Below are 17,500 nucleotides of genomic sequence, written 5' to 3'. Positions count from 1 at the left end.
CTCGTGCATGAGGTGGGTAGGTAGAGCAGTTCATAAAAAGAGCACATAGTCGAGATATTTCATCTGTAGAACAGCTGTTTTGACGACTTTAAGAAAATAACGACTAAAAAAATCATCGAATTTCACAATTTACACAAAGGAAAAAGTACTATGAAAACAATTATATATACACATATACAAAAGTCTGATCGTAGTTTCAATTATGAGCAAGGAAAGTTGTGTGAGTGTACCACACCAGATTTTTTCAATTGTCACATCTTTGTATTGTTTTTGTGTTTTTGTTAAAATAAATTAAATTGAAATTGTATGGATAGTGAAAAGATGGACAAGGTTTATCAAACTGGAGCACATAACTAATGTATAATTTTATTACACAAAATACTTTCAAACATCACAAAATATTTTTTCTCTCTATTTTTTTCTCTTCTAAGCTACTATCAACAATACTTATCAACACTTCAAACTATAACACCTCATCGTAACATGTATCACATAATATCTAAGGCACATAAATATGTAGGACACATGACAAATTAGAAGCCAGTATATCGAACTATGATTTGCAATCAATCAAACAATTTTGAATATCAATAAAAATTGAGCATTATTATGGTACCGTATGTATATTATAATTATATGGAAATTATGTTAATGGTGCTCTCGGAAAATACAGTAATGTATATTGTATTCTGCGCTAAGATTCCTGCAGAAATCCAATAAAATGTATGCAATATGATTGTCATAAATTTGTTCCAACAAAGTATATTATGATGAAAAGTGATAGTATATTGAACCTATGTATATAGATCTCGATCATCGTGATTATTTGTGACAATGAAAACTAGTATTATATATTAACTCAACATTGATCATCTCATTCTTATAATAAGATAATTATAATAATATAATTAGAAATTGGTACCTAACATTATTAGATAGTTTAGGTACCAAACATCATTCGAATGGTGTTACTTGGTCACTTTCCACTCATTTTTCAAAACCTAAATACGGTATTTCTTGATATCAAACATTGAATGTCTATAAAAAGACAATAGGTCTATATGACAATTTGTTGCTATTATACCTCTATATAACTATACAAGATAGATAACTTATGAATCAATAATATCAGAGACAAACAAATAATTTGTTTATAAACAAACAGAGACAAACAAAACTTACGCTTATCCTTTCTCTATGATAATATAGGCCTACACTAGTTGGATTTTCCGTGTATTCTCTAGCATTCAGTGTTTACTCCAATATACAATTATTATTATTATTCATAATTCGTGAGTACTAGACTATGTTACAGGATATTATAAAGCTTGAAAGAAAAATAGTGGGTTGACAACCTGATTAAAGAAAATGATCATCCGTAGAAATATTATGAGTATAAATTCACTCCTAAACCTTAAACAGTATACTCTTAATTGGTCATCAATTTGATTTAAAAAATCAGTAAATAATGGGGAATAAACAGTGAACTCAGGACGTCAATAATGAGTGACTGATAATTATGTTTTTGGATTTTAGAATCCAGGATTTTGAAGGATTAGAAAATTAGTTTATCAACTGAGGGGGTCAGAATACAAGGGGTCCAAGTGACATTTCTCATTTTTTTGTGTTAGCTACAGTAATCGATAGCTGAAAGTGGTAAGAATCTAGTATACAAGAGGTATAAGCGTAAGTCTAATCAGTGCTGAAATCTGGTGTAAAACCTGGTAACAGCTGTTTATTTGATTAAACAAGGGTTCCAAGTGACTTGGATCCCTTGTTTACGGGACAACGGCTGCTCGTATCCATAAAATTTAATTTAACCTTGATTAAGCCATGTCACCAAGCAGAAGATACCTCAAGAACCAATTAGTGAATTAGATAATATTGCAATGAGGTCATTAATCATTGTTCAATTGCTGGTAAATTTGATAGATTTATGTGTAGCTAGACAATAGAGCTTTGTTTGGTAAACAAGGGGTACAAGTGATACTTCTTATCACTATTTAGCTGATAATTGAGAAAGGAGAGCAATTTGAGACATGAAACTGTACGTTTGATTTGGTAAAAGTACACTGAATAGTTATAGGAATAGGTGAATATCATTTCTATATTCATGTCATGAATGAAGAACTAATTAATGTAAGTAAACTTTAGGCTCAATTTTCTCGAAACTAACAATATGTCACTTGGACCCCTTGTGTTATAACCCCTTCAACTGTTTTATCATGTTCTCGTATGATAAGAGTATAATCATAGCCACCTCTAATGTATTAAAGATGGCTGTGGTATAATTCAGGGATGATATATTATTATAAAATGCCATATCCATAACCACATATTAAATTATCATAAATCTATAATACTAACCTATGCTGTTTGATTTATTTGCAATCCTTTTTCCTTTCATGAGCAAATATTTCTAACTTATGCTGTATGACTTAGTAATTTGTTCATTTGGTCAGAAAAATCTCACAATCAACTCTCTCTAGTTCCAAAAATTTCAGTTTTTTTGGAGCAAAAAATCACAATACAAATTATATAGTTCTAAATATTATTTGAATCTGTTTCTATGGTAAGCAATTGTTCATTTATCATGGTCTGTGATTTCTAGACTTGAGTTTTAGTGGAGAAATTATTCAGAATCTATGATCAAGACTATTCTTTTATTAGCTGTTTGGTTATCATCTCTTTGATTTTAAAAACTATACAAAAATTACATACTTAAATACATGAAATTTCAAAAATTCTGGTTAGAATTCCGTAATTTATATTAGGTTCCATCAAGTCGATGTGGGATTACAGTTTTGATTTGTTTTTCTAAAGAGCGATTTTTCACATTCATAATTGTGAATTTATTATTGGAGTTTGTTACTTTGGTGAAGAATTGCCCATATCCCTAGATAGTAGCTCTTGTCAATCGCCTAAAATAGCAATTTGAAATTAATGTATTCCAAACATTTCCAATTTTTTTCAAAAGTTTATTATAGCCTACTGATTATTGGTGAGGGATCAATATCTTCATCATAATTCTTCTCTCCAGACAACTCTATGTTTATTAGATGACTTCTACTAATATTTTTATGATGATTACTGTATAAAAGTTAATTCAAATATTCAATGGAAGCTTTATGGGTAGAAATGAGGACTTCTTCTACTGCATTTATTGACTGGAGAACTAAATACTGAGACCTGGTTGCACAAAAAATAAAATAAATAAATAGCAAGAGGGAATTTAAAAATTGAAACTGTCCGAAAACTTTGCCAGACCGGGAATCAAAGTTTTTGAACAATAAGTTATCCTTTAAATCTCCTTCTGCTCTCCAGTCGATATGTGACATATGTATTTGCAGTGGGCCTTGAATGATAGTTATAGAAAATTTCATTTAAAGTGCGAGGTAAATGTGGTTTATATTCTAATAAATGCAGTGGCAGAAGTCCTTAGTTCTATTCATATAGCACTCATTAAACATTTGAAATAATCATTATACAGTAATGGCATAGAGAAACAATAGCGTAAAAATAAAAACAATACCTTATGTGTACAATAAAATAAGAAAGGTACGCATACCTTATGCATACAAAACAATACCTTATAACGTAGAAACAACACCTTATGCTATCGTTTCACTATGATAATAGTATTCAAGCAAATGGATAACCGCAATTTCTAATGAATTTTATAGTAATATAAGGACTAATTTTTGGACAGGGAAATCCTTCTATCAGTGAGCAATTCTCCGAAGCTGGAATTATACAGCTATGAATAATATAATTATACAGCTTGAAAACTTTGCAATAATTCACTTATGAAACACAGTTTATCAGTAGCAAGGTTTCACACTGATGTCAAGTGTAGATCACTTATGAAACCCTGCTTATTAGTAGCGAGGTGACACACTGCTAGCGCTGTGCTTCTCGGATGGAGGCGGTCCCGGCTGCTTGACTAGGTCCACAGTCTGAGGGTTGGCGAAGTAGGCGTAGCCTCCGATGCCAATCATAGCCAATCCGACGATTAGCATCACCCATCTGGCCACGCCCACCATTCGCATCGTGCGGAACAGCTTGTTCTCCAATAGGTCGATGTATTCGTCGCCCAGTTCTAGACCCTGCAAATGGAGAGGAATCGATTAATGTCAGGTGTATGAAATTCAGAGGTAGACCACGATTTCAGTTTTGTATATCAGATGGTAGATAGAGAAATTAATACATATCACGTCTCACACGATAACATTTTTCATCGATTTTTGTATGCTTGATATAGTAAGAGGATGAGTCAACAAAGTAAGTTGTTGAATTGAGTCAATAGAGAAACTAAAAATGTTGTATTATGGGAATGACAGAAATGTCAGCTGGGCGAGATTCCCAAATCTTGAAGCTTCAAGAGCAGTGAAAATGAGGATGCTCTCCTAGACAATTTGCAACAATGTAAGGCAATGTAAGACAATGTTGGACAGAATAATAAATAAATAAGTTTAAGAAACAATGGGTTAAATAATGGGTTTAAGATATTCTGAGCTCTGTAAGACTTGAAGAAAGCTACCTAACTTTTATTTTAATAATTATCTAACTGAAAAAGAAGCAGAAGTAAGTTCACACTATTGCAGGATAAAAATTATAAAATAGACTCCCCCAAAATTTTAAAGATCTCTCCAACTTTCCAAAGATGATCGGGAGGATATGGGAAGTTCTGTAGAAAAGAGCGCAATACACATTGGATGAATGTGTGGATGTCTTGAGAAAAAAACTGAATATCATAGGATTATTACAAAATAAAAATTTCTTTCAAATTGGTCGATTTCTTTCACGAGGTGCTCCTATAGGCAGTGTTGTTTTTGACGTCTCCTCCTTGCTCTATTAAATATATTATGTTCAGTGTTTTATTATTGATTGTGACGATTCTATGTTGCGCAGCTTGTCTTTTTCATGCAACTCACGGGATAAATGAAATTTGATTTGATTGAAGTCAATATTGGGAATAAAACTAAAGATACTAAGCAGAAGAAGAAGGGGAAGAGAAAGTGGAAAAACGAATCAGAGAGAAATAATTATAATATTCATTGTTTTGAAGCAAATAATAATTTTAGAGTTCGAAATGGCGGTGACAAAATACAGTATTTATGAAATGGCGGACAATTTATTAGGCCAATTGAGTGAGCTCATAACTCAGCCAATAGGAAAGCCGAAAGAGAATGTTCCTAATAGTGGGGAATTCTCAAGAAGATATGTAAGAGACCGACAAAGAAGAGGAAGAAGAAGAAGAAGAAGAAGTAGAAGAAAAAAAAAGAAGAAAAAGAAAAAGAAGAAGAAGAAGAAGAAGAAGAAAAAGAAGAAGAAGAAGAAGAAGAAGAAGAAGAAGGAGAAGAAGAAGAAGATGATGAAGAAGGAGAAGAAGAAGGGTATTTCTTGAAATATATTTTTCTCATACCACCATATTAAAATTCTAAAATAAGTCACCAGGAAAAAACCTTGAACTCCTTGAAGAACATTCATAACCCACAATTTTCAACTAAATTGTCACAAGACACCAATTAAATTGAAGTTTGAAGACCTCCCCTTCCTAGTATAGTATCCACTTTATCCAGTCAGCATTTCCTCTAAATTATACAATTTGTTTCCCATCCAACCTATGCTACCAGTTAGTTAGAAGTAAATCTCACTGAAGAAAGAAGGTCTATTTTTGAACTAAACTCTATTTTCGAACTATAGTCCTAAGCTCTGATTACAGGTTTCAACCGACCGCAAACGAAATCTAATTTCAAGTTGTTCCAAGTTGAATGCTAAGTGCTAACTGACCGGCTATCAATTTATTAGCAGGAATTGAGCCTTCTGAATAGTGGATTATTGTTTGACGACAGAAACTGATTATTGTTTGTATTTAGGAGGCACTAACGACTTTATTGCGTGACTTTCTAATAGAACACTGGCTACTTTTGTGAAAATCACTTTGAAATGCCAGCATTTCTCTTATAAAACATCAATAAATTATTCTTCTTATTCAATCAAAGTAGTTCCAGTTATTTATTAATTTGCTATTTGTAAGAGGTTTTATTCATTTTTTATTATGTTGAAATCAGGCTACATATTTTTTCTCCAATTTTTCATTTATTTGTTTGTATGATGTTTTGAATCAGTTTGTAAAGACGTGTCCGCACTAAACAAATGTTCGACAAACATTTTTGTTGAAACATTTTGGGCGAATCTGATTATGTTTGACAAACAATGTTTTCCCGTGGCCAGTGTGTACGCGTCACCAAACAAAATATTTGTGAGGAGAACAGGTTTTATGTTTTACAGCTGTCAACACTGAAAATGTTTGGAAAACAGTAATTTTTGTTTGACAAACAATGATTGTCCAAACTTTCTAGAATTTTGTACCTGAGCTCCTCAACAAACATGTATGTCGAACATTTGTTCAGTATGGACACGGCTTAACTTAGTATTAATTTGTATTGAAACTTCAAAAGATATAATAGTACTTTACGTAACAAGTCCGGTAACGATAATTCACCGCATAAGTATGATTGTTTCTGCCCGAAACGTAGTTGACGGCAGAATTATCATACGAATTTGGTAAATACGTTACCGTAAATGTTACGTACAACATTTTTTGTCATACTTATCTGAGAAATAATGATATTACTGAGAAACAGGAACCTGCTGCTGCTCGAGCTACTGCATTCTATATACATGACCTAGCCTGTAGCGCCTAGTTTATAACAGACAGACCCTTTGAGCTCAAATAAAATATAAAGGCCTGAATTATAAGATTTCAGATGAGTTTTCATAACTTGAAACTACTTAAATGAGTTCTTTAATTATTTGAGTTAATATATTATTTACTCAGATGTTATTAGGACTCAGTAGAGTCCTAACATTCTTGACTGTAAAGAGAACATAATATGATCTCTTTACAGTATAGTATGCTGTAATGAAAATCACATGTTTTCTTCTTCTGCAAACAGCTGTTTACCGGCTTGATTTAATGCATGGAAAACAGCTGCAATTGAGTAAGTATGACAAAAATGATTATTATCAAGCAAAAATCCAAATTGAATACTGTAAATCACCCCGAAGACTTCTGCTACTGCAAATATTGACAACAGGGTAAACAACTAGATGGAAATTAGATTTTCATCGAATTTTACCCTACTGTTCTCAATATTTGCAGTAGCAGAAAGTCTTCAGGGTGATTTACAGCATTTAATTTGGATTTTCGTTTTATAATAATTATTCAACCATTAGCATTTCCAAATAAAAATGGTTTGCAAACGGAATTCGGCTGATGCAACATCTCTATAGAATGATTCCAATCCACTCAAAAGAAAACTATTTGATCAATAATTCCAGACAATACTCCTTCTCAACTTTTCAAATAAAATCATTGACAAATATTGTAAAGATTGGAAATATTTTTCTTTTCCACAACACTTTCAACGTTATGAGGAATATTGGAAAGCAGCGGAATATCTCTTTCTCTATCACACTCAATGAAATCATTAATGTTTGATTTGATGGATGATGTTTGTCTCCTCAATCTCAGAGTGCACTTGAAAGAGTAGACAGGACAGACTTCTCAGAAGCAGACTGTAATCTTGAAATGATGAAAGATTTTTCTGTTCATTTCTCACTCTCTCTCTCTCAACTCATTGAATGATGCAAGATTCTCTCTCACATCCTCTCTCTCACTTTCTCTTTGACCCTCTCATATCCTCTCTATCACTTGCTTTTCCTCCTCAGCATTTTTATGAGAACTTGTACAAATTTCTGATTCTGGAACAGATAGATTCTTGGAAACAGCTATCCACACCAGTAGTAGATGATATAAAATTGATACAGTACTGGGATGTTCTTGGAAGTGAAGAACGATGTGGAAAGGAAAAAAAAAAAGAAGAAAAAGACAAAAAAAAAACAAGAAGAAGAAGAAGAAGAAGAAGAAGAAGAAGAAGAAGAAGAAGAAGAAGAGAAGAAGAAGAAGAAGAAGAAGAAGAAGAAAAGAAGAAGAAGAAGAACAGAAGAAGAAGAAGAAGAAGAAGAAGAAGAAGAAGAAGAAGGAGAAGAAGAAGAAGAAGAGAAGAAGAAGAAGAAGAAGAAGAAGAAGAAAAGAAAAGAAGAAGGAGGAGAAGAAGAAGAAGGAGAAGAAAAAGAAGAAGAAGAAGAAGAAGAAGAGAACTGAGAGTTGTTAGACTCTCTAGGTTTAGAAGCGTATTGAGTATTGTATAGAATAAACAATAATAGTTGTCTATAATTATTATTATACTTGTTTTCATACCTTATCGATTCGAATAATTCATCAATTCAACAGATTTATAAACTCAAATTATTAATCTAATAGAAGTATCAACTAGGAATGACACTGAATTTGTATAATGTTATATTGAAAAATATCATGAAATATTAATCGTCAAGTTTTTTGTGTTTTTCATATCTGAATTGAGGCATTATTCAAAATGTGTAGGATATACTTATAAGTTATAAGATATAACTTTACTGTAAGGAAATAAATTTCTTGGACCTTTGAAATACACCTCTGCAATATGATTAATATTTTAATATAATGATTAATTTGAAACTGATTTCTGTGTGTTTTGAATTGTAAATTTGAGTGTATAATTGAAGAATGTTAAGTGACACATAACCTAGCTACATTTGGACTGTTGTATAAATTAGAATTGGAACCGTTTCGGGCTTATAAACCAGTGGTACTTTTCTGTAAGTTGTGTAATCCTGAATGATTAAATAAATAAATGAATATACCTTGGTAGTAATACCTATACTGAGAATATTAATTTTGAGATATATACTCTCTTGATAGATTCTGATACATTTTGATGGTACAATATCATTCTATTTTGGATGGTGGAAATAAATGTTTAAATGAGAGAATAAAATTTGATAAACTGACCTCTTCGATCCAGAAAATTGGAAGGAGAGCGTCGGGTAGCTCCCTCATCAGTTCGATTTTCTTGATTTTGTGAATGGGGATGTTGAACTGCATTCTCTTCCTAGCAGCCAATGGCGTGCCTGTAAACTGTTGAAGAGAGGAAAAACAAATGTATAATCTTTAGGAGTTGAATCACATGACAATAATAATAAATAAAATGTAATCATAATTTGAGAGATATTAACAAAAAAATGTTGTCAACGGATACCATCAATATTAATCGAAAAGTATTTGATCAAGTGATGTTGTATGCTCTTTTATCCTCTACTATTAAACGAGCAACTTCTGTTCAAATGTTTAGATGTTTGGATGTTTAGATGTTCAGATGTTTGGATGTTTGGATGTTTAGATGTTTAGATGTTTCGATGTTTAGATGTTTAGATGTTTAGATGTTTAGATGTTTAGATGTTTGGATGTTTGGATGTTTAGATTTTTAGATGTTTGAATGTTTGGATGTTCGAATGTTTAGATGTTCGTTTGTTTGTTTTATATGTTCGTATTACACCGGATCTAGAAAACGGCTCTAACGATTCTCACGAAATTCAGAACATAGTAGGTTTATAATATAAAGATTCAATTGCACTAGGTCTCATCCCTGGGAAAACTCGCTGAAGGACATGAAAAGGATAATATTATTTCACATCCTTGGGAAAACATCTGATAATAATTATTTCGTCGTCTGTTGGTGATGGAAGTGAGTGAGCGAGTTCATGTGTGTGGGACTGTGTCAAAATTATGACTCAGCTGTTGAACTTTTGTAATCATTCAATCAGGTACTTATTGCCGGTTGAAAAAAGCCGGGTTATTTTTAATCCTGATTGATTCCAGTACATCCATCTTTTTGAAATGGTCTTCTCTGATTTTGTTCACGTGAAGTTAATCACGATTAAAATTTAACCGGCTTTTGTGCAACTGGGCCTTTGTAAGGGAAATTTTTGCATTCCTCTGGGAATTAATCTCAAAGTGAATAGATGGAATATTTCTGTAAATAAATGGAATAAATCAATTTAATAAATAAATATTATTATTATATCAATAAATAATATTTATATTATATTATTATATAATATAATCAATTTATTAAATTGATTTATCAAATAAATCAATCTGTGGAATAAATCAATTTACTGTGATTGGATAGAACATTTCTGTATGAATGTTATTATGATTTCTTCTTTCGTAATAAATGTGTTATGCTTTTGTAATCCAGAGCGAAGCTCGGTCACCGATATTTGGTGTTATTACTGTAATCCAAACCGAGATTTGCTGGAGGGTGGTAGTTACTTTCTGACCAATGGGCCAAGGCTGTCGTTTGATGACGTAGGCAGATTTATCATTGACATGCCTGGAATGAAATTTTGGTTACACTTAAGCCCCGCATACACACATTGATTATAAATAAATATTTGTTCGTACGGTATTTTGCCGTCCTTATAAATTCTATTGAACAGATGATTTCAAACAGATGATGTTTGTCAAGTTCCGTCTGATCTGATAGAATTCATAAGGACGTTAAATCTATCGTACGAACAAATATCGATGTGTGTATGCAAGGCTTTACAGTGCTAGAGCTCCAGTATACTGGTTCTACTCACCAAGTTTTATGGCTGTGCAAAGGCTAAAAATAAACTTCCTACTGATGATATTCTTCAAAGTTTTTCGATCATAAATTTTTGAGATATGAGCGGTTAAAGTTTGAATTTTCGGGACAGAACATTTCAAATCCGGTAGGAGATGAATCCATGAAATTTTAATGATAAATTCTTCATGGTATTGTTGATCTAGTAAAACAAAAATTACCTCAAAATATTAATTTTTGAGAAAGTTATACAAATTACCAAAAATAACATTACAAAGCTGCCTGCATCTGGTTATTTTTGGTAAATTGAATAGCTTTCTCAAAAATTGGAATTTTGAGGAAATTTTTGTTCTACTAGATCAACAATACCATGAAGAATGTATCCTTCAAATCTCATGGATTTATCTCTCACCGAATTTGAAATGTTCTGTCCCGAAAATTTAAACTTCTCATATCTCATAAATTATTAATGATCGGGAATAGTTATTTTTGCAACTAGTGCGCAAAGTGACAGTTTGCTGCACCCAAAGAAACGTTCACGCCCGAGCCGTAGGCGAGGGCGGAATGGTTTGTTGAGTGCAGCAGAGGAACTTTGCGCACGTATTTCACATTAGATTTTTCCTACAGTTACCATTGAATATGAAAAGTGGGTAATTATGGGTAAAATTGCCTGAAATGCATCAAATGTTTTTCTGTGTAATTTTATTATTAATAAAAACCTTAATTTATTGTCAAATTGAATAATAATGTAGTAATGTTTGAATGGCGGGGCGGCTGTGTGCTGAATGTGGTGGCTGTCCTCAAACTCGGTGTCCTTGATATTATTATAATAACAGTCACTGTTACCAACTTCATTTTGATTTTGCTGCACTGGTGCTCCATATAACCTACCAACTATTTTGTGTTGCCATGTTGCAAATCTGGAGTACGCAAAGTAATCACTTTGCGCACTAGTGCGAAAAGTGATTCTTTGGGTTCTGTAAACAGTGCAGGAATGGTTACTTTTCAAGGTTACTGTAGGAAAAAAATGTTTCCCCAAGAAAACTTTTTCATTTTGATAGCTTGATGATATACAAATCGAAAAACTTTGAAAAATATCATAAGTAGGAAGTTTATTTTGAGCCTATGCACAGCCTTAGTTAAAAACATACTATACTAATCACTTTTCGATAGTTTTTGGAAGTTTAGCATTTCTTATTACAAGAGAATTTATCAACTGTAATGGTATTATTTGCTCTATCATCAATGCTCCAAACTAGTGAGCCCTTCTCAGTGAAAATTCTCAAGTGGAAGGTGTAGTGTAGAACCTGGAATTTTGAGATTTTTGAAGATATTAAAATATGAACGGGATTAATAAGGGAGACTTACCGGTTCAAATTCAACAAAGATCTGATGTTTTTCTATATCAGGACTCAATCCCTCGACTTGAGACAAGTAGAATGGATCTGTATCATAGAAATGTGGCAGTGACAGCCAGATTGGAGCTCCTGTAATTAGATAGATAGAAAAGTTCACAAATCAATAATTCAATGATAATAATGCATATTCGAATAGATTTATTGTAACTTTTACCATAGAGTAGAGGTAGATACATAATGAGATATTCCATGGTATAGGTCGGTTATGTTCCAAATTTCAAGCCGAATTTTTGCCATCTCAAGCCGATTAGCCTACTACTGTTTTGGCCGGGGGAGAGTGTAAAGCTGCGTACAGATATACGCGCCTCCAACCCGCTCCACGCACGCTCCGCCATCGCTCTGCCTCCGTCCTGTACACGCACCGATCATGTACGTTACGGGAGATGTTAGCTCTTCTCGCGTTCCACTCTTGCTCCCCGGTCGATCATCAATCGATCTGCTCGAGTGACGTTCGGTTGCGGAGCAGAGCGAAAGTCTGTACGCACCTTTAGAACGGCAAAGTAGGCTATGGGAGATTCTCAGCTTCACGAAAAATAACTACTTGGAATATCATATTGAGTTGAATTTGAAACATAATACCCCTATACCTTCTTAATTATGCTATATTTTCTCTATTCCCCAAAATATCCTATCTTTGTGAATGCTATCGTTCAACAAAATGAGGGATTCACAATGATGTAGAGGCATCAGCCAATGAGAGAGCGTTGTGGGCGTAGACTTGTCCTAGCCACCTGCTGTGTACTTGCACGTGATTGGTTGACCTTGAGTGAGGTAGGAGAAGTCTCAACTGACGTTGGAATGGGCATCCACCAGTAGGAATAGAGGCGTTCTGTGAGCTGACTATCTTTCTTTGTTATCTATGGATTTGTATTTGCAATGCATTGTCTGAAGCTATGATACTTTGTGTTATCTTATGTTGCGATAATTATCTGTTTGTTTGTTCGTTTGTTTATAAAGCTTCCCAGAGACACTAATCAGAGTATAGGAATTGTCAAAAATTTATAATACGTACATAAAAGTGATAATTTATAACAGTAATACAAAAAAGAAGAAAAAAAATCACACAAAGGAACCCTCTCTACACACAAACTCTTCTATGGTAAATAACTAATATAGAACTTGTGTGGTATTTTCAACTCCTTCTCAAAAACATCGACATCTTTACAATTTTTCAAATGAGTAGGAAACTGTCTAATAAATTGATATGTAATTTTTTCTCAAAAGGAGCTGTTCTGTGATACAGTGAAGCATAGTCTCCTCTATTTCGTGTATTGTATCCATGCGGATCATCATTTCTAGTCATTGTCTTTCTTCTAACATGCATAATCACCTCATTGATGTAAATAGAGGGAACGGTTAGTATGCCTAATTCTTTGAAGTGGTTCCTACATGACTCTAAAGGCATAATACCTTTGATCGCACTAACAGCTTTTTTTTGGAGCTTGAACACCCTCTCCAAATTCTGGCACGACCCACCCCACATAATAATGGCATAGCGGATGTGTGACATTATGAGTGAGTGGTAGACTGTCTTCGTCTGATTTAGTTTTAAGATAATCTAAATTTGAAATGACCCCCAGCCTACCTCTGAGCCAAGGTCCAGTATTCAAAATAGAGAAGGAAAATTGACAACTACAGTATTTTCTCCAATCATAGTACGTCTACAGAAATCCCGAAATAAAGATAAAATCGATCAAAAACGTTCATAGGTCCAGAACATAAAAACAATAAAGACTTAAAAACAGCATGAATTAATAAGTGTAAAAATCTTAAGTAATGTGAACCTATTGAAATTGAAAAAATTATAAATCTAAGTTGACCTATAGTAGAAAAAGCAATACCTGTGCACTTGGTGATATCAAAGATGCCCTTCTTATGACATGTGGTGGGAGTGGGACAGAAGCACTTCTCTTCAGGATTCTTGGACATGTCGCCCAGGCTGGCTGTGTAGAAGTTGGTCTTGATGCCCTTGTATGAGGATGGTCTCTGGTATTTGGCTCCCATTGATCTGAACAGAAAATCCGTCAGTCGGCTCAAATGTTCAAACGTTATATGCATTTTCATTAAAATCTATATAAATATAAATGCAAAATGGCACTCACTCACTGACTGATAGACTCACTCACTCACTCACTCGCAGAACTAAAAATCTACCGGACCAAAAACGTTCAAATTTGGTAGGTATGTTCAGTTGGCCCTTTAGAGGCGCACCAAGAAAGGATTTGGAAAAATTCCCAAAGATACGCTCAAAATTAGCGTTTTTTTTTTTTGCTTCTTCTCAGCTTTAACGAGAATAAATGAACAGAAAATGTTCAAATTCAGTACAGAAGCTCAGCTAGGGTGTAATAATGCTATGTTAGAAGGAATTTGCAATAACGTCAAAGATACGCCCAAATTTAGCGTTTTTTTTTTTTTGCTTTTTCTCAGCTTTATCGAGAATAAATGAACAGAAAATGTTCAAATTTAGTACAGAAGCTAAGCTAGGGTGTAATAATATTGTGTTAGAGGGAATTTGAAATAACGCCCAAAATTAGCTGTTTTTTCGCGTTTTCTCAGTTCTTTCATCAAATAATAGACAGAAAATGTTCAAATTTGGTACGGAGGTTTAGCTAGGGTCTAAAAATTTTGTGATGAGGTGACTTTGATATTTCATCAAAGATACGCCCAAAATCAGCGTTTTTCCAACGTTTTTCTCAGCTTTTCTGCGTTTTCTCAGTACTTTGACTTTCTGTTGGAATGAAGCATGCTCAAATGAAAAATGCAGGCGAGCGAAGCACGCCCACTGATCTTATTTTTTGGACGATTCAGTTGGGGGTCCAGGGGGTGGAGCCCCCTGGCTAGACGGATATGGCAAGAGAAGTGAGCCTGACGGCTAGTAGAGTATAATAGACAAAATGCTTCATTATTCAAGTTAACCTAAAGGTGCGTATAGACTTTCGTTCCGCTCCAAGACCGAACGTCACTCCAGCAGAGCGATTGATGATCGACCGGCGAGCAACAATGGTTCGACCGGGGAACGCGAGAAGATCTACCATCTTCCGTAACGTTCATGATCGGTGCGAGTAGAGAGCGGAGGCGGAGCGATTGCTGTGCGATGGTGGTACGTGGGCGGTACGAGGGAGGAGCGTGCTCGGTGCGGGTTGGAAGCACGAGTATGTGTACGCAGCTTAATAATACAAACACACATTAGACAATCACCCAAGTGGTAACACAGTATATATGCATCACATGAACTCAACAAATACTTATTGGACTTTTGACTACAAACATTTTTTTGAACTATATCCTAGTTATTAATGATTCACGAACTGTTATAAGTTTGATTGTTAATTTAATAAGTAGATTCCTCAAATCTGTTTATTGCTTTATTATATGAATTGACAATGTATTTGAAACTCTCTGCACGTTTTCAAACTCTTCAGCCAGTACTGAAGGCTTCAATAGAGTTTTTCTACAATACTTGCTTTATTCAAACACTTCTTTATTTAGACGTTTTTATGCTAGTCGTCTTGGTGATGAAGACGTCTTCATTCAAGCGTCTTCATTGAGCCGCTTGCTTCATTAACACACGTTTATAGAGACGTCTTTATTCAGACGCTTGTTTTATCCACACACTTTAATAAAGACGTATTTATTCAGACTTTCAGGACATTTTTCAAAAACAGAATTGTTCTATTCAATCCTACCGAATTTGACATATTCTGTCCCAAAAATTTAAACTTTGGGCGCTCATATCTCAAAAAGTAATAATGGGAAAAAATGTTTCCATGAGAAAACTTTTTCATTTTGATAGCTTGATAATATACAAGTTAAAAAAGTTTGTTATCACCAATAGAAAGTTTTTTTTTAGCCTTTGCACAGACTTAAGTATTAACCTACCTGCAAATATTGGCCGAAAACGGTACCAAGACTAGTAGATTTTCATGAATATCCTACCGAATTTGACATTTTCTGTCCCAAAAATTTGAACTTTAGGCGCTCATATCTCAAAAAGTAATGATGGGAAAAAATTTTTTTCAAGGGAAAACTTTTTCATCTTGATAGCTTGATAATATACAAATCAAAAAACATTGTTATCACCAATAGAAAGTTTATTTTTAGCCTTTGTACAGCTTTAAGTAGTATTAACCTACCTACAAACATCGGCCGAAAAAACTTTGTTATCACCAGTAGAAAGTTTATTTTTAGCCTCTATCATGTAAATTCATTGATCTTAGTACTGTTTCCGGCTGATGTTTGCAGGTAGGTTGATAGAAAACATGCTTGATTATGTGTACTTTTAGTAGAAGGATCTATATAACAGAGATGACATAATTCAACATATACAAATCAAAAGACATTGTTATCACCAATAGAAAGTTTATTTTTAGGCTTTGCACAGCCTCAAGTATTAACCTACCTACAAACATCGGCCGAAAACGATACCAAGATTAGTGGATTTTCATGATTAAGTGTTAACCAACCTGCAAACATCGGGCGAAAATGATGTCAAGTCTTCGCTGGGCTGTGTGAAGGGCGGGAAGATAGTGGTGTCAGTTCCCTCTATCTGATTGCACTCTGGTCCATCCCACACCTTCATCTCAGCCTTACCGTTCAGCGCCACCACACGGCCGAGGTCCTTGATGTTCTGCGAGCCCCGTTTCACTGTCAGGCGGGCTTCGTCCGCCGTACCATTTTTCTAGCAACAAGTAAACGACAAACGTTGACAAACTGATCGAGAAATATTTAAACTTGATCATCACCTAGAACAGGTTGTCAGGCGCGCTTCGTCCGCCGTCCCGTTTTTCTTGCAACAAGTAAACAACAAAAAGTTGACAAAATTATTCAGAATTAAAGCTTGATCATCACTCGGAACAGGTTGTCAGACGCGCTTAGTCTGCCGTCCCGTTTTTCTTGCAACAAGTAAACAACAAAAAGTTGACAAAATGATTCAGAGTTAAATCTTGATCATCACTCAGAACAGTTTGTCAGGAGCGCTTTGTCTGCAGTCCCGTTACTCTAGCAACAAGAAAATTTAGAGAAACGACTGCAGATTCGGTGTTTGATCATAACCGAATAGACTTTTGTCAGGCGCGCTTCGTTCCCAGTGCCGTTTTTCTAGCAAAAAGTAAACGATGAACGATGAGAAACGATATCAGAATTAGTGTTTGATCGTAACCTAGAAGACTTTTGTCAGGTGCGCTTCGTCCGCCGACCGTTTTACTGGCAAACAAGGAAAAAACGAAAGTTGACAAATTTGTGTGATTGTGTCAAATAGTTTCTAATTTTGTGAGATTCAGTTATTCATAGAATCTATTTTTGATTGAAGATTCATTAGTTTTTTTGCAGAGTAATTTGTTAATAAGTGATCGTAGCTCAACCTACAATTGAATTTAGACTGTAGTATAAATTTGACTGATTGTGTCAAATAGTTTCTCATTCTGTGAAATTTAGTCACTCATGGAATCTATTTTTGATTGAAGATTTGTTAGTTTTAATGCAGAGTTATTTGTTAATAAGTGATAGTAGCTCAACCTACAATTGATTTTATACTGTAGTATAAATTTGACTGATAGTGTCAAA

General features: G+C 34.1%; 1 protein-coding gene across 1 annotated transcript in view; it reads right to left on the bottom strand.

Annotated features, from left to right (window-relative positions):
- Positions 1-341: 341 nt before the first annotated feature.
- Positions 342-17,500, bottom strand: part of LOC111062388 (sensory neuron membrane protein 1-like) — a 22,331-nt gene continuing 5,172 nt past the window's right edge. The window contains exons 2-6 of the mRNA XM_039438182.1: positions 16,402-16,616; positions 13,780-13,946; positions 11,889-12,007; positions 8,903-9,028; positions 342-4,106 (exon numbers count right to left, since the gene is read on the bottom strand). Of these exons, the coding sequence (XP_039294116.1) occupies positions 3,879-4,106; positions 8,903-9,028; positions 11,889-12,007; positions 13,780-13,946; positions 16,402-16,616 (855 nt within the window). The 3' untranslated portion in view covers positions 342-3,878. The remainder of the gene's footprint in view (positions 4,107-8,902; positions 9,029-11,888; positions 12,008-13,779; positions 13,947-16,401; positions 16,617-17,500) is intronic.

Source organism: Nilaparvata lugens, chromosome 11 (genome assembly GCF_014356525.2).
Source record: "Nilaparvata lugens isolate BPH chromosome 11, ASM1435652v1, whole genome shotgun sequence".
In the NCBI taxonomy this organism is placed as follows: Eukaryota; Metazoa; Arthropoda; class Insecta; order Hemiptera; family Delphacidae; genus Nilaparvata; species Nilaparvata lugens.
Note: the sequence above shows the minus strand (reverse complement) of the source record. Positions and strands in the feature narration are given on the sequence as shown.